Genomic DNA, 22,183 nt, shown 5'->3' with positions numbered 1-22,183 from the left:
TTTCATATAACTCTTTATTCAATATAACAAGTGTGGAATTTAGTAATTAATGGAATAATGTTTTTTTAACCAAATTGTTTTAAATATATTTGATTAGCAAAATGAACTATATTTGTTCATATATATAGTTCTTAATTATATACCCTAGTATATAGCTATACTTACGTATAACGCATATACTATGGTAAAGTAATGCAGCATTCGAATGTTTATAAATGAGCACAAGAAGGGTTTTTATTAGGTAATTTAAATTTCTACCTCTTGAGAAAAACAACCCTTTAATGGTAGATATTGCAGAATTATATAAAGACTTGAGAGAAGATCAAAATATTGTGTTTAATTGGGTGAACGCACATGTTGGACATTTTGGAAATGAGAGGGTGGACCCACTGGCCAAGGAGGAAATTACTGATGTTAATGCTCGTGATATTGATGTACAGGGATCAACAAGGAAAGCTGTGAATGATAAATGAAGGGAGGAGTAGGAAAGGTCTTATCGAAATAAAGGCTACATGAAATTTGTTAATTTAAAACTTATGCTATTCAGACATTGACGTTAACCAAATCGTTACAGGTCATGGCCGTTTTCCTTTCTATTTTAAAAGGTTTAAATTACAAAAGTCTGACCTCTGTAATATCTGCAAAGAACCGGGCACTGCGGAGCATTATAAAGAAACATGTAAATATTTTACTGATATCAGAAACGAGTTTAAGAAAAATGATGTTTTTAATATATATGATATTTTAAATCATTCTAAAAGACTGATTAATCATGATAAGCTTGCAGTAGGGATTTTAATTTTAATTTTGTTTTTTTAGTTATGTTCTTTACGTCTGCTTGTTGAAGGTTTTGTTTCTAGCTTGTTCTGGCGCAGCTCGCAAAAGGGCCATAGGGCGACGTAAAGTCTGCAGAAGGGTCGGGCTGCGTCCCTCATATCTCGTACCTCTTGAGAACATACCTCTTGAGAACTCTAACAAGAAAACTACCATAAAATAAAGCAACGAATTAAAGAATATTATAATAGATATTAAAATATATAATATATTTTATAATATTATATCTTATAATATTATATCTTATAATTATATTATATAACAGATGTACAATATATATTATAATAAACTTTTAGTTATGTTGAAATGAGCAAAATTTATGCTCCCCAAGAAATAGTTTGTCAAGTGAAAAACTTTTTCTCATTTAAAGCATCAAATTAAGTTTTAATTCTAATTTTTAATTAGTATATTAATATAACATTCTGCATATTATTGCGGTTTTTATGGTTATAATTACCTAAATTTCATATTTATTAACTTTATTTAAACGAAATACTGCTGTGTTTCTTCTTTAGTTTAGTGAACAAATGGTCATTCCTTTGGATTGTAACTTATTAAAATATGCAGCAGATTATATAGAAGTAAATAATAATTTCCTTGAATGGGTAAAGATACGTATATGACGTACTCTTGACTGGTTAGAACTCAGCATTTATATATACAAAGTAGTTCAAAATTTCATAAAAAAAAGAAGCTTTATAAATATTAAAAAAATTGGTACAAAGAAGTATAGTTTACATGATGAATCGCAGAGAGAAAGGTATTTGTCTCGATAAGAAGAAATGTCTCATTTTATTCACTCCTCTATAGAAGGCACTATAGTACCTTCACTCTTTCTGATTCGTATTATTCTCGCAAAAGCAGCGTAAGAAAAATATTATTCCTTATATATCTAAAATTATTCGCATGTTTTGTTGAAGTAAGAACTATATCGAAATAACTGAACAGAAAAAGGGGTGGGAACGATTTATTCACATGAAAAATTATTTCTTATCACAAAAGTAATTTAATATAACCAACAGCAGATACTGATCGACAAAGATTTCGATGATACTTATATTGCGATTATTATTATTGACATATTACAGAGATTTCTACGGCTGAAAACTTGAAAAATATATTTTTCTTCAGCTGTCTTCCTCTTTAGAAGCTTTTGTTTGCAATTCATATACTGGAAATCGAATTCCCCTATTTCTATTTTTAAATCTCTATAAATGTTAGAAGCAAAGACACTTTTGAGTTGTCTTGCATCAGAAAAAGATGCAATAATAATAATAATAATAATCCTTCGTAACAATAGTATTATTCGATGCACTGGAATTACAAAATAAAGTAATCCTAAAATAATATTATAAATGAAACATTGTTTTAAAACAAAGAAAGGAGGAAATATAAAACGGTTTTTCAGAATGTTTAAAATAACGAAGAGGAGTAAAAATAAGAGGTTCAAGAACAAGTAATGCATTATATAGATTATATAAAAATGAATAAAATTATGCTACTTTTCTAGATACGAAACATGCTTGGGCATAAAGAAGAAGAGAATACATGCAGAGAACTATAAAAGCTTAAATGTAAGAAAGTTGAACTTAACTATTTGTATGTCTGGAGCGTTTCCTTATTTCCCAAAGGATTCTGGCGTAACAGAAGACGATGATGACCAAAGGTGCGCCGTAAAGAGCCATAATGCAGAAAAGATTATACATCACTTTTTGGTACTCTGAAGCGAAAAAATGGAAGCTCACGCATTGTTCGAAATTTCTCTGTACCGGATGTCTTTCCACGTGAAAGATGACGCTCTGGAATAGAAAAAATTCCAAGTTACAAAAATATGAGAAAAGTCTATAAAGTCATTTGACAGGTTAGATTATATAACTGCAGTAATAGACTATCGCCAGTCTTGTCAGAGTTTAGACTTACAAGCAATATCTTTGAAAACTAATAGATGCAATATTTGATGAAAAAGTGGTACATTCAAGTTTGTAAAAAAATTGATAATAAGTTTTTAATGCAAATTCTGAAATTAAATGTATAAGCATTGTGCTTCGCAACTACTACCATGAAATGGGTAAAAGTAATCCTACTAAATTCAGAAATGGAACAGATTTACATTTTTTATTCATACTGAATTTATTTTTATTTAATTCTATGATTTATTATTTATTTCTTCATGTTTAAAAACGAAGATACTTTTATTTCATCTTACGAATTGGAGCTTCATTATGAATTAGACCTCATTCAACAATGTTTTACTTTTTTACTAGTAATAAAACATTAGAATCAACAAATATAAGTAAAATTGCATAAAATATAGATAATAATTATAAAAAATATTATTTATTCTCATTCACCATCGTAATTATTCTTTTCAAATACTACCTAAAAAGTCAAAATTTAGCAAAACAGTTTTGAACATCAATGGAATAGAGGTTAGGGATGGTTGAATTTTAGTGCAAAACCAAGAATCTGAATTCAGTTCTCGCCTAAGTTTACGCTATATGTGCGTTGTTCTGCCTAATTTCTCTGGTAATATCTGTCAATGCTGTAATGTCACTTGAACAATATTATCAGCGAGAAAACAACGGAAATATCGATAATTTCAGACATTGATAAATACTGGAGAAGCAAATGCGGTTATTTCGGGGGGGGGGGGAGGAATTCAGCTGACTTTAGCTTTTTAGCTTTCGTAACAAAGCTACAACAGCAGAGTGATATTGTTGTGAAGGAAAGTTGTTTAAACTTTAGCCAAAGTTTTAGAATGGTATTCGACTTCAGCACAAAATTGAAAATGTAGCCTGCTTGTCGAAACTAAGTAACAAAGAGATTGATGTACGTGCAAAAAGAATTATATGATAATTTTAAAGTAATCACATTTAGTTAAGGTTCAAATCGAATTGGCAGTTATTGAATTTTCAACAGAGGAACATTTAGAAACAATAAAGACTTAACGGCAAAAAAAAAAAAAAAAAAAAAACTTTTATTTCAAAATTTAACGAATTTATTATTTGCACTTAAGGAGTTAAAGATTTATTTTTTAAATCTAATTACTTCTTAATTTTTAATTACTTAATGTCACATTACTGACGGCGCCATCTAATACATATAAGATGCTTCAGCTGAAGACGTTGTTGAGAGTTACAAGACCACAACAAATCGATTAACCATTACCTATAAGACAGACAGCATACGCGAAATAAATCATGAGAACTTATGTGCATCTTCCTTCTTCAGATATATCAGAGGCAGGCAAATTTAATTTCAGTAGAAGCAGCGTGGTAAAATTCAGAATATTCAAAAGCCACAATTTGATATTTATGCTGTTTTAAAAGTAGTAAATTGCTTAATGAATAGCACGAAATGTTTCAAGCGAATTCGTGTAGTTCATAATTTTAATTAATATCATCATTAACAAAATAATATATATCTAAAACTAATTATTAAAACAGAAACAGAAAATAATTATTTATTTATAACTTCCAATTAGTTTTGTCCTATAATTGCCAATAATTATAGTCAAATTTTGATAGGAGGAAAGCGAAATTAGAAATATCTGTAGAGATATTGATCATAATTTTAACATTTTTTTAGTGCTTTGAAATAACGAAATAATTCATTTTCTTTAAATTTTAACTAATATTCAAGCCTTGGTAAAAGAAAGAGAAAACAGTGTAATGGGGCAACGCGGTCGGAAGAAATTTCCAGTGAAGATAAGAAATATTTCAATTCTCTTACAAGTAATGTGTGTGTGTGATTATGGCAAAGCCTCGAGGGCTATCTGCCTAAGAGGAGGGATGCCTTCGTGGAGGACTTTCTAAGGGAAACTGGCTCGTATATACGTTGCACATGGGGAAAACACGAAAACGCCCATGCAGCCAGCCCGTTCGCGGGATTCGAACCTCGGACTGAACTACCAGTGTTCAGCGACTTTATTGCTCGGCCGCTGGTGGGCCCTCTTACAAGTAATGAATGTCAGAGATAATATACAAAGATCTGACTTAATTGTGTATCATTTACTCTAGGTGTTACATGGTACAAAAATAGGCTAGGTACAATCCAATTCATTTTCTACATGAACTGAGACTATGCATATTTCTACAGCTGTTTTGGCGAAATTCTAAGCATGCATTCAATACATCGATTTGCATTCTTTACCACAATTTCGATAGCTAGAAGTATTTATAGATAAAACATTGCTCAAGCAGTAACTCGCAGAAAGAGAATTATTTTCCCCTTATTTTATTATTTTGAAGTTCGAACAAACAGTATAGTTTGGAAATTTTCTGAAGCTACTATATGCATAACATAATTTAAAAAATTCAGTTAACGGCTCTAAAAAACTTGTGTCGTACATGAAAAACCTCTTTCATATTACAATTACAGTGTCTCACAAAAGTGATGGGACACTTGTGCTTTACAAAAGGAAACTGTAATAAATAAATTAAAAAAAAATATGTAAAAATATTTTGTAGGTGTGTTTCATACTTAAATTTAGTAACAATTATTACATAACATATATTTTCTTATAATATTAAAATATTAATTTAATAAAAATACAATTGTTTAGAACGGAGCAAAAAGTGGCTCACATAAGTGATGGGACACCATTAGATACTACTACATACTACAATAAAAATATTTTGGGTTTTTTATTTTTACTCAAAAGCAATTGGCAATAATTTATAAAATCGTCTGCAGTATTTCTCTCCAGTTTGTTTTGAAATTTTTGTGTTTTTTTAGCTCTGTGCAGCCATGAATGCTAAACGAAAAGAAACTTTGCCTAAAATTCGAAAATTAGTTATTAATTTGCGTATTGAACGTCGAAAATCTATTAGAGAAACTGCTGAAACAGTTAACTTGAGTTATTCAACAGTTTTCAATATCATTAAATGATACAAAAAGAATCATATGATTCAGGATAAATGAAGACCTGGCCGACCATCAAAGCTATCCAATGGAATAAAGCGAATTATCGTTCGAAATACTAAAAAAAATCCAAGAATGAGTGCTCCTAATGTTGCTGCTGATTTACAAGCATTATATGGAGTAATTGTTAATCCTGAGACTATTAGATGAGTAATTCGATCTGCTGGATATCACGGTAGAGCAGCCAGGAAAAAATTCTTCGTAAGTGAAAAGAATAGAAAACTCAGACTGGCTTTCGCAAAATCCAGCATAAATAAGAATTCTGATTACTGGAATGAAATTATATTTGCTGATGAGAGTAAATTTATTATATTTGGTTCTGACGGTAGAATCTTGGTGTGGAGAAAACCCAGGGAAGAATTTCGCAAACAGCACTTGGTGCCAACAGTAAAACATGGTGGTGGAGGAGTTATGGTATGGGGGTGTATGTCGTCCGCTGGAGTTGGTAATCTTGTTTTTATTGACAGTATAATGGATCAGTACAAATATATTGACATTTTAAATCAAAATTTGAAATCTTCAGCACGAAAATCGAACCTTCATAACGATTTTAAATTCTGCCAGGACAATGACCCCAAGCACACTGCTTTGAACGTTAGACTCTGGCTGCTGTATAACTGTTCTGAAATAATAAAAACACCACCGCAATCTCCAGGCTTAAATCCCATAGAGAATATTTCGCAAGAATTGGAATCAAGAATTCGCAAACACACTATTTCTTCAAAACAACAATTAAAATCGGTGCTTCAAGAAGAATGGGGTAAAATCACTCCAGAAATCACAAAAAAATTAAACGAATGCATCCCAAGAAGATTAAATCATGTTTTAAAAGTAAAAGGAAATCCAACAAAATATTAAAACCTTTTAAAAAATAAATTTTTTTGATAAATATTTGATGGAAAAGTAAATGTCCCATCACTTATGTGAGCCATTTATTTTTATTAAATTAATATTTTAATATTTTGAGAAAATGTATGTTATGTAATAATTGTTACTAAATTTAAGTCTGAAACACACCCACAAAAAGTTTTTACATGTTTTTTTAATTTATTTTACTACAGTTTCCTTTTGTAAAGCACAAGTGTCCCATCACTTTTGTTAGACACTGTATATTTAAAAAAGCGCAGCTTGCTTGAACGCCAAATAAAATACGCGAATCTCGTTCAACGAGCCGAAGAATTTAATGTGATTCTTGACTCGCGTTTTTGTCATACTAATCTAAAAGTAACCTCGGCTGTGTTCCCTTCTTGACAACATCTTGCAATACATGAAAAATACTAAAAATCATTGAAATGGATCACTACAGTACAGCAGAAAGCTGGTGAACGGCTAATATGACGTTAGAATAACCGCAAATCTGTCGCTATGGGTTCTAAATTATTCCTCTATCTTCGGAAAAGAAGAAACTGTTATAAAACCTTCGAATATTATGCACGACTTTTCATAAGGACAACGAGATCTGAACACTTGCTTTCTAATACCAACAGCCCCCCCCCAACTGGGCATACGTCTTTGGTTTTATACCCCCAAAAACCAGTTATACACAGTATGTGACTAACCTATTTCTTGATTTAAACTTGATTGAAAAAGCAATTCGAAAGTTGAATGATTGAAAATAGAATTCGAATAATTGTATATAACATGCAATCGAGAGAGGCACTGATGAGTTTCGCTCAACTCTTTGATATTTAGGCCACATCTCTAATGTAGCTAAGTATAATCTTTGTAGAAAATGAATTCATTCTTTCGGCGTACATGCCGTTCGACTTTAGAAAAGAAAGATGGAACCTATATTCTTTGTTTAATGGATAATAGGTTCGCAGTCAATGAAAGAAAATTTTAGACAAAAGAGGTTGGGGAAAAACACAATAACACTTTTTTTTCAGTCATCCCCGCAGGAAATGGCAGGGAAGTTATTTACTTTCCTGGGGTTCTAATGGACTAAATCGTTAGCTCTTGTAGGACTTGTTACAAATAAATGGATGCTAGTTTTAGGGAAAAAGACTTCATGTACATGACCTTTGCATTGTTAGCTGTCCTGATAATATTGAAAGTGGAATACAATGGGAAAAATATCATTGCGGATGGTGATATTACACAGCAACTTTAACCACATTTTTTTACTGTTTGGCTCGCTTTATTGTCAGAATTGCGTTTGGCACTGAAAAGCCCCACCTAGAGAAGTGTTCAAGCCCCACCTAGAGAAGTGTGGTAACGTAGTTAGCATTAAAAATACTTACAGGAAAGTTTATCGCTAGCTTCAGCGCAGCAGAGATAATTATTCAGTTTGCTGAAGATGAAGATTAAAAACCACTTTTTCGCAGGAGACACGCTAATGCAGAGAAAACGTGTTCACAGCAAATTACATCTGCTAGAGAGATAACAGATTCAAGCCCTTTTTCCTTTCCCGCCTTTGATGACAGTGCGAATTCGCTAAATATTTACCTACCGCAGGTCTACTTTTTGCATTTATTTTTCTATATTAAAAACATGATTTTCGCTTTTAAGCCGGTACTTCGTACATTATGATTTTACAATAAAGAGATTTATTACAATTCACAAGGAAGTCTCTGTAAAAACCTTTTCAGCTGACGTCAGATTAGAACAATCGATATAGCATTGGGATAAGTTTAATTTTTACCTCATTTAAAAAATTAAATTAGTTCTTAATTTAAAACAATTGATGGTTAGTAAGCCATCGATTAAAATTTTTATGGAAGCTTTTATTTATACAGAAAGGAAGCTTGCGTGTATGAATTTTAAATTTAGATATAATTCAGTCTTAGCCTGATTTGATTTTACGGACGGATCCATATTTATTTTACTCAAAATGCATTACATTTTTTTCACACAAATTTTATAAAACTCAATCCAAAAATTTAATTTTGATTACAGGTTTTTATTAGTTTAAGGAGCACTTGCATGAGCATTGGCAAATTTGCTAACTCTGGAATTCATTTCTCAAAATATATATATATAAAAAAAAAAAAAAAAAAAAAAAAAAAAAAAAAAAAAAACTGTGTACATAAAATAACGTTATTTCAATGAGTTTTAATGACTTCATGTGAACTTTATAAAACAGAATTCTAAGCTTATTAATGGAATTATTTGAATCGTCTTGCTGTCATCTCTCAGAAACTGGTCTAATTCACCACCTTCTGCTTCTCCATATACGTGAAGCAAGAAGTAAAATATGTTTATATTTAGCAGTAATTGGATCCATTTTTATTAAAAAGGTATAAGCTTAGAAATTCTAAATAACTCATAAATATACGCTTTTCCACAAGTTTCCAATATTAAGAGCAGACTAGTGTACGCATATTATAGAAACGTTTAAAGGCCAACGAGGAAGTTTCCTCGTTGGTATGAGTGCGGGGAAAGCGTTTTTACCGATTAAGACCTTAGAAAGGTGGGTAGTAACCCTCTGCGAGAAAAGGATGACATGAAACGTGGTTATGTCAAATTTAAGTCTTATTTGTAATTAAGAAAAGGGATAAAATTTTAAAACGTTATTAAAACAGGAGCAGAAAATTAAGATGATGAGAAGAAAAAGAGCTGAAAATATTTTCATGTGTCTAAAAGGTTAATTTCTTCAAGTACGAGGAAGAGAAAATCACAAAAAATATCTAGATAAAAATGGTGAAGGAAGAAAGATGCTAGAGAGAATTGGAACATTTTTAATGCAACATGACGATTAGTTTCGCTTTGACGAGGAAGGGAAAATGTAGGATAAAATGAGAATTGGCGCTTGTTTTGAGTAAAAAAAGGAATGGTGACGTGGAAATTATTTAGGTAGGTTTGACAGATGGTATGAATTTACTTAATGATGAAATGAAGAAATCAATTGAAGATTTAGCAGTTACGGTTTTTAAATAAATAAATATGAAAAAGGCACGTGGATAGAGGGAATACGAATTTTCTCTTTCCCTATGAGCTGAAGTATGTAGATTCGCATTGCGTTTGGAAAAGGTGCATTCAAAATATTGAAATCCAGTAGCCATAGGAGGTGCTACCGCGCCATCTCCGGTATGCTATAAACTTGAATCGGTTGTGATGTGTGACACGAGAAATACTGATTCTGTCTGCGGAACTGCAAAACACCGTGTTCTTTGGGTTGGCTCCAGCCTCATGATTTCGGGTCTATATGTTTCATTGGGTACCTTCATTTTGAATTCGGTTGCAATGATTCGATATTTTTGACTTTTTCCGCAGTGAGTTCGAAGTATTGGAATCGGCTGCGTTATGTGACCTGTTTTCGAAAAATCTCCTAGGACATTTATCCTCTTCGAAATTTAATAAGTTTTATTTCCTCTGTGTTGCCGAAGGGGTTGTAGTGAACTAAAAATAGTGCAAAAAATATCACATACTAAATTTTGATAACCACAAAATTTTATTCTTACTGCTTAATGAACATTTTGACAATTTAGTAGAAACATAACAGTAATTAGCTGACTAACCCAGGTTCGATCAATGTAATGCAATATTCAGCCTCTTAACTATACTGACATGTGTAAAAAACATAAGACTTGCTATACATTTCTAAAGACTTGATTTTCCCCACTTGACATATTAAATAAATAAAAAAATCACAGGCAAAACCTTGTCCTATCTAAAGGAAATATTTAGAAAAATTTAAAATTTCATAATCAAATTCATACTGAGAGAAAGTACAGGGACTAGTCTGCAGACTTCGGAGTCCTGCATTATTAGATCTCGGTAGTTAAATTAAACTAAGAGTAATTTTTCTGCCGCACACTGAGAGTCAAATTGTAATCTCTTTCTTATTGCTTCAAAGTCTGAATTGTGACACAGTCCTAATCTGGTCCAGTGTGGATCGTGCCACACCACACGTTTTCCCAAGTCACTAAGTGTGGAATTTAGCACGTTAACACTCATGTATTCCTCCGTTAATTGAATAACAGTCTCGCAAATGTGCCTGAGCTTCGTCTAACGCATCATAACTTCGGAAAGTGGACATCACTATGTCTGGAAATTTGGTACGTTAACACTCGTCTGTTCCTCCTCTCATTAAGTAACAGCCTCGAAAGTTAATGTTGATCGTCGACCAAGGACTCATAATTTCGGAAAAGTCGACATCGTTAGGTCTGGAAATTTGGTACGTTCACTCACCTCTATTCCTCCGTTCATTAATTAACAGTCACGAAAGAGTTCTTCTGATTATCTCCTCCAGGATCTTTTTCTTCTTCATATTGCTGAATTCTGCTCTAATTTTAAACACAAGCTTAAAGCTAAAAACCACTCCCACAAAAAAAAGCCAATTGAAAATTCTCCTTATCTCACTCAAAACAATCTATTGAAGAAAAGTCTAAGCTGCTCACCTTCAGAAAAATCTAGCTTCCTTTTTTCTGTCACCATCAAACACAAAACAAGTACCTCAAAGAATGGCCACCATTCAACAAAACTCCCTCTTTTAACTTCTCGCCTAGTTATTAATTAAACAGCATTGACAGACACAAATCACGCCTCATTTCAAATTAAGTGGTGAATCCCAGCCTGCCACGATCTTATCCCAGCCCATAATAACTATGTAAAAATTTGAGTAGGCGCCGCACATCCTTTCTTTATCAACAGCATGGAAAAACCTCAGGGTATTTGATATTCCCGGGAAAAAATCGCAAAACATCACGCCATGACAAAATGTCTCCTATGATGAACAATACGATTCTATTCGCATCACAGGACAAGCAAAACCATATGATGAATGATGCCAGTCTTCAGTCAATAATTATATTAGACAGGTAGCCTCCTGCACATAAACAATCTTAACTTTCCCTTCAAGTCTTTATCAAACGTCATTCCTGCAGACCTTCCAGTGGTCAGGTTCTTATTAAGGTAAAGGGAATAGAATCTCTTTTCTGCACCACACAGAAGTGAAAAGGGTCCTATATTCCTTTTTTTTTCCTTATCTAGAAATTCCGACGCAATCTTCGTAGTTAGAAAAACCCGTTGAGGCCAGAATTACTACTTAACACAAATTTAGCGAAAATTTGTATATATATATATGTTTAATGAGTTCTTTTACCAGAACTGTTTACAAGTATAGCTAAATACTTGTAAATGCATGCTTAAGGAGTTCCTTTTTCAGTTGACCGTTTATCAATGTAACTAAAAATTTTAAATTTTTATTTAATGGGCTCCTTTCTCTGTTAATGGTTTACATGTGCTAAGTCTGAAGTTGCGTATTGTATCATGACGAACGATGTCTCAATGGTCACTTCTTTAAAATTTTCAGGAAAAATTTTGCTTAAATCATTTACGGTATAATTTGCTTTTTGTTCTAAGCACTATGTTGTCAGTAGGACGAATAATGTAGAGGAATTATTAAAATTGACAGTGTCCTTTTATCTGCTCATCAAAATTATTTTTAACTTATTATTTATTAATTATCGAAGATAAATTAAATTGTTAATTAAGGAATCGAATTCATTCAAGTAGAAATAACTTTAATTTTTCCTCAAGTACAACATATTCATGTGAGAATAAAACTTTTGTTTCTTAAGAACTACTGGAATTCTTGATCTTAAAATGTCTCCTGTCTATCCTGATTATAGCGGCACAGATTCGCCGTAACATCTCTCAACGATAAAACTATAATAGAATAAAACCCAACATTTTCTGGAAGATCTTTCCTATTTTTCCATACATTCACTGAAGCGATAAAAATGTAAAGTTTTATTTGAATGTATTTTCTCTTATTAAATAAGTCATTTTCGTCCTCTGTGTGCTCTTGTGTGACGTAGTTACGTAATCAAATATAATTTTGAACGCCGATTTTATTGTCTAAATCTGTCAAATAAATAATAAAAAATAACATGTAAACCTTTGCTATATTAAATGATGAAAAATTGCTGTATGAAAATCTACTGATACAGTCAATGAAAACGAAATAATATATCTTTTAAAATTTATTGCAATACATGATGAAGGATATTGAAAGCACAGAAAACAAAATGCAGTATTTACGATGATTACAGTTTTTATTTGTTACGTATGGAAATATTCATATTCAAAATTGGATTTTTATTTAAAGCAGAGAATGGATAATGGTTTTCAAGCAACATTTTTCTAAATTTAAGGCACACAAACAATTAATACACGGATTTTAAAAACAAAGCTAATTTCATAGTGATAATCAGAAATAGCATTGTAAGCCAGCTTGTCATAAAATCTAACTCATATTCGCATGGAACCTAAACATTGACTTAAAACATGTTTGCAAAATGCAATAAATTTCAAAGCCCTGAAACAATTCATTTAAAAAATGTCATTAACATTTTTTTTATCAATCTTGCAGTTCTATATCAATTGGCAGAATGCACATTATGTTCCGCTAGCGACTTTTCTAAAAGGCCATTATTGAAAGGCCGGATTATAATTTTTAATCCTTTCAGAGTATTTGTTTTGTCTGAGCACTATTGTTTCTATATTATACCAACAATTATTACATAATTACTTCAATGTTCCTCCAGTTATTTATGTTTGGGAAATTATGAAAGAATAAATTCAGTCGTTAATTGCAAATATGATTCTCAAATGCCAGTCTTCCAACTATAATTGTCCTCAATGTATGTTATTCGATGTAGGAAGATAGGTTACTCTTATTTTCTAAATGAATTAGGAAAAAAAAAACATTTTGTTATTTTCAGAAAATATTATTCAGCTGCTTTTTGATTTTAGGGATAAGTCGCTTTATCCCTTTGCATATGTGAAACATAACTAGGAAGAATAGCTTATAAGCAAATAAATTCAGCAGTTTTATCAGTCTAGATGCAAAATTAAACTTACATACAATATCGCAATATTTACTTAAACAGCAGTGAGATATAATGCAATGTCTAAATATAATGTATTAAAAAAAAAAAGAGTATAAGAATATTTATTGTACTGTTACTTTTTTCTTTATACTTTATCAACGAAAACAAATCTCTTTCTAAATAAATTTTATATCAGATAAAGTTAGTTAACTTGTAACTTGAACGCAGTCATCTCCCATTAATGGTTTCATCTATGTACATCAGCTAAATATGATCTCATGATAACCTTTATGAGGACTTATAATCCAATGCAATTTCCTTTTTCTAGCTCCTCGAAATTCCTTGAAGAAGAAGGATTTACGACTAATATGTGGGCATTGAAGAAAACAAGTGAAGACTAAATGTAACAAATAAGAGTTATCGTTTTCAGAAGAAAAACTATCAAATAATGGCCTTGTATCAGAATAAATGTTGATCAGATAATTCTAGAAGAACATAAGGTGGATTTGTATTCATTCGTTCTACTAATGCGATGTCGTTTGTCTTCTATTTTTTCCAGATTTCTTACAAATTAAACATTATATATTTTGCTTTTACTGTTGCGTATTATTAAACAAAGGACCTTAAAGACTAACATATTATTCTATAAGAATTACACTATTCATATTTTATTCTCTTCGGAAAGTGGCATTCAGCTATATGATTCTTTTTTTCGGATTTCTCCGAAAAGTGGCATTCAGCTATATGATTCTGTTTAACAAAAGTCTCGAGTATGGGATAAGTTTCTTAAAACTCTTAATTATATTTTAGCTAATTCTGTAATCTCAAAACATTTACCTCAAGTGAATTTCCAAATAAATAAAACTAGTTGCCACATTTTCTCAAACTCTTATTATTATTCAGGTATTGCAAAGTGTAGTGAAAATATTTGTATGTAGTAAAAATACTTATATATTTTAATTTCTTATGTAATGAAAAATGTGTTAATTTCTGTAGGCTATGAGAAATATTTAATATAATTATTCAGGTGTATAAGTGATAACCAAAATTTTGAATATCAATTTTATCAGCGATGAAATTATAACAGTGATTAAGAGTACATCACGTTGTTTCCGCAATAACCCGAATGATAGGGATAAAATATGTGACCTACAGAGGATAGCAAAATAAAGTACTTACCCCAGACGTTGTGATAGATGAAGAAGAAAATACAGGTTATTCGTCTACAATTTACTCTATTTATCTTTCCTATCAAAAATTTTATTGCTGAGCTCACACAAATAAACAAGAAAATTAAATAATCAGATCATAACTATAGTCCTACTATAAATACAGAGCGTCCACTCGTTTATCGATACACTACAGAGCACTATCCATTTGCATCACTTTCTATAAATCACGAAAAACCTGGAATCGAAGATATATGTAGACCAGGAATATACTTATCTTGAAATTTCTTTTGATTTTGAAGCTTCTACCAGTGAATTAATTTGGAGCAGTGCACCACGTAGCGATAGACAATGTATGAGTCTTAAATTGCACAATGAGATCGTTCATGATTCTTGCTTAAAAACATCATTCCGCCCAGGATGAATTTTCAGCAACTGCATATAGAATGAATATATTCAATAAAAAACTACAGTTGGCTTTCTATAAATCAGGATCCATATCATCGGACTTTTCAGGAAAGTTAAACGTGCATCATGAATCGAGGTCGTAGGTGAAGAGACAGTCAGTGAAGAGACAGGCCGAAGCCCGTCCTTCACCCTTTAACTCCCAGCAGCAAAGAGAAAGAAACCGGTCCAACAACTGCCACCAAGGGCTTGGACGAAACGATGACGATTCTTGAAGCGATAGTTTGATGATAGATGCGGGCTTGCTAGCACACAAAGAGAGAACTAAATGAACTTTTATGTTGATGTGATGATGTCATTTTTTTTATTACAATTGCAAGCATCATGTTACATAGAAAACGTTGCGGAAGTGACGCCATATGCTATTTGTTTTAGCTAATCAAGACTTTACAGATCACATTATTTATTTTAGCATCAAACGCATTGGCTCGTAGACTCCATGTTTTAGTAACTAAATCGAATTTACTGTCAATTTCACAGCTATGCCGAGGACGGATCTACAGTCTTTCCGTCATTGTACTAATAATTTTCATATCTAATGTAGTAGGGTATTTCAAATGCTCTTACGCCACAAAGGCCATCCTTTATAAACGTGCGTATACCTTCTTGGTGAGCAAACGGATTATGTTAATGGGCACAAATGAGAGCTCCAGTATATTTGGTAAACTAAATTACGAGAATACTTGGAGATATGACATATTATAATTGCCTTTTAAGATGGAGTTTGTGAAAGAAAATAGAGCTTCATATAACATCAAATCACTTCATGTCTTCTGTTACCAGAGTTTTCATGTAATGTGGTTGGAGAGCTTTAAATCAAGACCCTGTTGAGTAAATGCGGAGCACTTAAATTCCATGTTCTTAGTTTTCGCGACGAAAAAATATGACTTTGAGGACCTATAACATAGTCTAGGCGCTAATCAAGTTGTATTGGCAATAATAATTCTATTTATCATTACGTTTGTCAAAGTGGCATCGCATACCATTAGAAGTTGCGAATACAGTATTACGAAGATGGGACATAAATAAATCACACCAATTTTCTGTCCAGAGCCAACACAATCTGTAACACGAGAAGCTGAAAACTAACTGGACAGGAAACTAACAAGGTGTAATATTATGGGTGGTTTTTCTTTTCTTTTTTTTTTTTTAATATTATCTGGTGAGTCCGTCACAAAGTAGCAAACCACGAAATCATAAAAATATAAGTACTAGCAAGTTAAATATAATTGTAATCGTAACTAAATGGGAGTCATTGCGTTATGAGTATGACTTGTCCGGGATCATGCTCAGAAAAAAGATCGGATAAGAGATAAATGCACTACACAAATGAAAACATAATATAGATTTCAAATTAATAGTAAGTTTATTAAGTCTCCTCAGATTATAATTAATTTCACATTATTTTTCCTTACCAATTACCTATTATATTTTCATATTTTTATTAATTTAAAATTTTGGTACCAAGTTACAAATATAACATAATTAGTTAATATTCAACAGAAGCTATTAAAATAATTTAAGAAGGAATAATGTCCTGTTTTGTTTTAAGCCTGAATTTCAACATCTGGACAAAGGATTATTTCATAAAAATTTATGAGGAGCTTTCAGCCTAAGTTTAAATTCCTGTAAAGGATAGAGGAGCAAGACGAATTTTCTACCAAGATAAAGTTCCTGTCTGAATTACTTTCATGCGTAACGAATAGTCCCTTTCTTAGTTATAAGATGAATAAAGAAAATAACTTATCTGTAGGTAGTGGGAGAACTAGGACTCCAACCGAGGTACCTGATGACTGCCGTCGAAAATGCGTGAATGGAACCAAAAGTTCTCAAAACACTGAAACGCAGCTCGGCTCCTGGATACAGAAGACATCAGGTTACTGTCAGGATTTTTTTTTCCAACACGGCGACTTTCAGAGGGAGGCTTGTTGTCACATGGGAGTATAAATGCAAAACAACTTCTTCCGTATTCAATTAAGAAGGTTCAGTTCCCAACTCGTACACACGTGTAATACAATTCTATCTTCATCAAACGACTGCAGGAAGGGATGGTAGACATCTCATAGAGTAGTATTCACACATTTTAAGACTAACGTTTATCGTGCAACAGGCCATGATGCATAGCGTACGGCCATACCAGCTCTCAACAAAAACAGCAGGATGAAGCTGGAACGAAAATGCAGAACAATCTTTTTTTTTTATCACGCTTCTCAGCCTAATACGTCTAGAAGTATTCATCCAGCCTATATTAGAACTATTACTCTAAACAACGACGTAACGATGAACAAAGTCGGGAGCATATTTGAATTTTCCCCTCTTTCCTTAGCCTTCATAGATCGCACTAAAGACGAGCCTCACTTACTTAGACCTGAGCCAAAAAGTGTTCAATCATCGATATCCTCCTTCACTATTTCAAAAACACGGCTACCATAATGGCTTCATTTTCGTCCCCCTTCGGGACTAAATTTCCATTTTCACCCTGAAAGACCAGAAAATGCATACTGCACATGCGTCACTTCTCTAAAGCGGCCAAACGACCGGACACTTAGATCGCCAATTAAACGACTTTCACTGTAGGTGAAATAACAACCTCTAACCTTTCGTCACGTACTTTCTGGCAAGTAGTGGCTAAGATCTGTACTTAGACAATCTCAACCACGAGGGAAGAATATCAGTCTTCACAGGACTGGAACCTGAGTTCGCAGGGAATGGTGTAGGCTTAGCAGAAACCGTACTGGTACTGTAGCCACATTTTATTTAAATAAGTGCACGGCGGCACTTTCCGATTGGCAACGTCCTTAGTTCGGAAGTTGTCCCATCACAAGAGTTGTCCTAAAGATCACTCGAAACAAAGCAATTCCTTCTAGAACTTTCTACGGAAATACGCCAATCTGAGAGATAATGACTAGGCGAAAATTCGTTGTTTTCCCGAATCCTTTCACAAAGACACAGAAATCCTGATTAAATTCAAATACAAGAAAATAATAAAGTTCATTGAGGCATCTGTTGATGGAACGAACCCAACTTTACATTTTGCATATTTTTATTGAAAGATATAACTCTTCTTAAAGACCGTAATCTGAAGTCTTAGGCTATTTGAATCATTTTTTAAATTGTACATATATGTCTACATGCATCTGAAGAATTTATATAATCTAGCAGTCTTTTGGACCTACCATCTCTAATGTATTGGAAAGTGTGTATTTTTTATATAAATTATCCAATGTTGTATGTGGTATTACGAAAGGTATTCGTCCCTTCAACGTTGTATGAAACTGAAAACATCAAGCTGAAACCTTACTTGATTTCCAAGACAAATTTTAATATTTTCGTATGTAAGCGAAACATAAATATTTATGAACCCAGAAAAATATGCTACCCTTCAGAAATTTGGAAATATGTACAAAAGTCCGTAAACGTCCTCGAGAAGCGTATTTTCAAATGAAGGCATTCTTTCAAAAGTTACATTATAATTATTTTCAGAGTTTAGATAGGTTTAGATTTGCATTAAAATCCTTTGCTTTCCTCCTCTTCAATGCTCGAGGCCTTGGGTGAGGAAGAAAAAAGTATAGTTTCGTAGAAACAGAAACAACCGTGATAACAGAAATACCACGATAGCTGAAATGACTGACTGTTATTGCTTTTTAGATAGCATAAACAAGACGCATTTTGCCTTGAAGCTATTTCCCCGTAAAAGTAATAAGATATATAAAGGAAGCAATCAATGGTGCTATTTAAGAGAAAATTTAGTTAAATTTTAAAGCAGTAGGCGTTTCATTCTCCATTTTCTCTCTGTTGCATCTAAACAATTTAGAAACCTGCTTAAAATGGGAATGTTTACGAAAGACTGATGCACTTTCTATACTTTTTCATTCAAAAAACATATTACAGGTTTCAATGTTATTTTCGAATCATACGGAAAACATACGCATCATTTCCTTCATATTAGTCGGGATAGAATGCATGACATTAGCGATTAAGTCATTGAAATCACACGATTCTTGAAGGGCTACATCGAAGATTCAATTGTGTTGCACATCTATAGGATATTTTTTCTGAAATGAAAACAGATGTTTAGAATACATTTAATGGTATTCGAATATGGCAAAGCACTTGAGGGGTATCTGCCTACGGCAGGGAGGGGCAAACTACGCCCCGCCGGAAGGTTCTATCCGGAACGCGGATAGATTTTTAATTTGCCGGTCCGAGGCAAAGCTTAGTTTGTTTAGCTTACTCATAAAATATTTCAACCCTAAAATGGCTACTAAAATACGTAAAGTTGATTCAGAGTGCCGGTCCGAGGCAAATTAAAACTATATATATTTATATATTATATATCCATTCCCTTTTCTACTTTGTTTAAATATTATTTTTTCCTTCCTTTTTTCAAAGGACTGATGATCTTTTTACTTTCTCTACTTTTGTTCTACAAAACCATAAATCGACGGAAATAGCAAGCACAGACAGCTTTCAATTGGTAAAGTGTTAAAAGCGGAAGTTCTTTGTTAGTTATATCTGTAGATTGGCGCCAACAAACGTTATCCCTTTCTCGGGGAGCAGGTATATGGGGATCTAATATAGGTGGATTAGACCTCATACGTGGCAGACAGTGCATTTTAAGCTCAAGCCAGCGGTTTTTTCCTATGGCGCGAGTTTTTATAATATTGTTGATTGCGTATGAAAAGACTGCGGAAAGATAGCATCATTATGAATAGTGGTGAAATTATTAAATGTATAGCGTAGCTAATGCTTGTTTAGCTTACTCATAAAATATTTCAACCCTAAAATGGCTACTAAAATACGTAAAGTTGATTCAGAGTGCCGTGCTTCTAATGATGAATGGACCTGGAAATATTTTTTTACAGTTGTAAACGATAAACCAGTGTGTCTCATCTGCAATTAGGCTGTAGCAGTCTTCAAAGAATGTAACATTTCCCTTCATTTCGCATGTAAGCATAAGAATTCCAATTACAAAGCAATGTACGAATATGAAAGAGAACAAAACGCAGAAGATCTTTGTAAACTTTTATCAGGCGGACAAAATTTTTTCAAGAAGGTAAACAGTATTCAAGAGGTAGCTACACATGCAAATTACGTTGTAGCATACAATATTGCTAAAAATAATAAAGCTGTAAGTGATGGGGAGTTCGTTAAACAATGCATGCTCTAAGTTCGTGATGTTTTATCTCCAGACAAGAAAACTGATTTTGAGACTGTAAGCTCATCTCGAAAAACGGTGACTTCTAGAATCGAAGACATCGATAAAAATTTGGCATCACAATTAAGGTCAGAGATTAGCCAATTTAAATTTTGCTCTATAGCTATGGATGAAAGCACTGATATAATTGTTACTGTTAAATTAGTATTATTTTTTAGAGTTGTTGATGAAAACTTTGCAATTACCGAGGAACTGGTGTGCACGCGTTCTTTAAAGGGCTGTAATATTTTTCGTGAATTTCAGGAAGGGCTTTTAACTTTGAAAGTGCCTGTAGCAAATATATGTAATATTACGAACAACGGAACACCAAATATGACAGGAAAAAAAATCTTGATTTCTTGGACTCTTTAATCAAAACTATCCCGGGCACAATTTGTTTTTTTACATTGTGTTGTTATACCTCAAGATGCTCTGTGTAAATCTGCATTGAATATAAAAACCGTGCTTGAAGCAGTCGTGAAGCTTGTAAATACTATTCGATCTCACAGGATTACTCACAGGCAATTTCGAGATTTTCTTCAGTCCGTGAAATCTGAATACTCTGATGTGGAATACGCAAAAGTAAGGTGGCTTAGTGCAGGATGTGTTTTCGAGCAAGTTTGGTAGCTGAAAGACGACATTTTGTCGGTCGTCTTTAAGAAAGAGTGTTCTGCGGAGTGCGAAATGTTAGAAGATATAGAATGGCTTTCGGACTTTGCATTTTTCACAGATCTTCTTTGTCATACGAGCAACTTGAAAGTCAAGATGCAAGGGAAAAATCAATTTATCGACGATATCCTTGCCCATCTCAAAGCTTTTAAACTAGAACTTAATCTGTTTTCTGGACAGTTAGCTAAGAACGACTTGTGTCATTTCCCAAGGTTAAATATAATACCCTCAGTAAATGAAGAGAAGCTTAAGAATTATGAAGATCGCTTGAAAAAAACTGCATTTTGAGTTCGAACGCAAATTTCAAAATTTCAGTGCCATTCATACAGAATTGGATATTTTTACCATGCCTTTCAAAGTAAATTGTGAAGCAGTGAGGTCAGATGTGCAGCTTGAATTAATTGAGTTGCAATCTAACAATCATCTCAAGCAGTTGTTTCTAAATATGTAAAAGTTAGAGTTTTACAAATTCATTCTCGAAAGAAAGTTTCCTAAGTTTAATATCTCACGCCCAGAAAATAAGTGCTATGTTTGCTTCATCTTATATATGTGAACAAGTTTTTCCAACTATGAACGTTAGAAAGAATTATTTCTGAAGCAGACTGACAGATGAGCATTTCTTCTCGTTCCTTCGAATCAGTGCATCTCATTTCGAACCTCAATAAAAGAAACTTTTAAAAATGAAATCTCAGTTTCATTCCTCTCATTAACATATTTAAATTGTAATACTTGTATATTGTTTTTAAAATTTTAGAAACATTTATCTTGACCCGCCAAACTTTCGTTTTTCGATTTTTGGCCAGCGACCAAAAACGTTTGCCATCCCTGGCCTACAGGGAGGACTTTCTAAGAGAAACTGTCTCGTATTCACGTTACAAAAGAGGAAAATCTTGAAATCAATCATGAGCCGGCCCATTAGCCTACCATCGAAACCGCTGCCTTAACACCCTGGCCAAAGGCAAGGCAAAAACAGAACTTTCAAAACTACCTTTAACGTTCAGTGTTACATACTCAAAAGGAGACAAAAATAAAACGTCATGAGCAATCCCAAAACTTTGTATTAAAGTATAACATCTCGAGGGGAAATTTACAATTAAAATATAAAACAAAAAATTAAACTAAATAAAGAAATTTATAAGTATAAAAACATT

General features: G+C 32.7%; 1 protein-coding gene across 1 annotated transcript in view; it reads right to left on the bottom strand.

Annotated features, from left to right (window-relative positions):
* LOC118191832 (adipokinetic hormone/corazonin-related peptide receptor variant I-like) overlaps positions 1 to 22,183 on the bottom strand; it is a 572,901-nt gene that overhangs the window by 115,478 nt on the left and 435,240 nt on the right. The window contains exon 2 of the mRNA XM_085810764.1: positions 2,429 to 2,633. Within this exon, the coding sequence (XP_085666890.1) occupies positions 2,429 to 2,633 (205 nt within the window). The remainder of the gene's footprint in view (positions 1 to 2,428; positions 2,634 to 22,183) is intronic.

This window comes from Stegodyphus dumicola, chromosome 2 (genome assembly GCF_044657685.1).
Source record: "Stegodyphus dumicola isolate Sdum_Otavi_A_Nest chromosome 2, ASM4465768v1".
Taxonomy (NCBI): domain Eukaryota; kingdom Metazoa; phylum Arthropoda; class Arachnida; order Araneae; family Eresidae; genus Stegodyphus; species Stegodyphus dumicola.
Note: the sequence above shows the minus strand (reverse complement) of the source record. Positions and strands in the feature narration are given on the sequence as shown.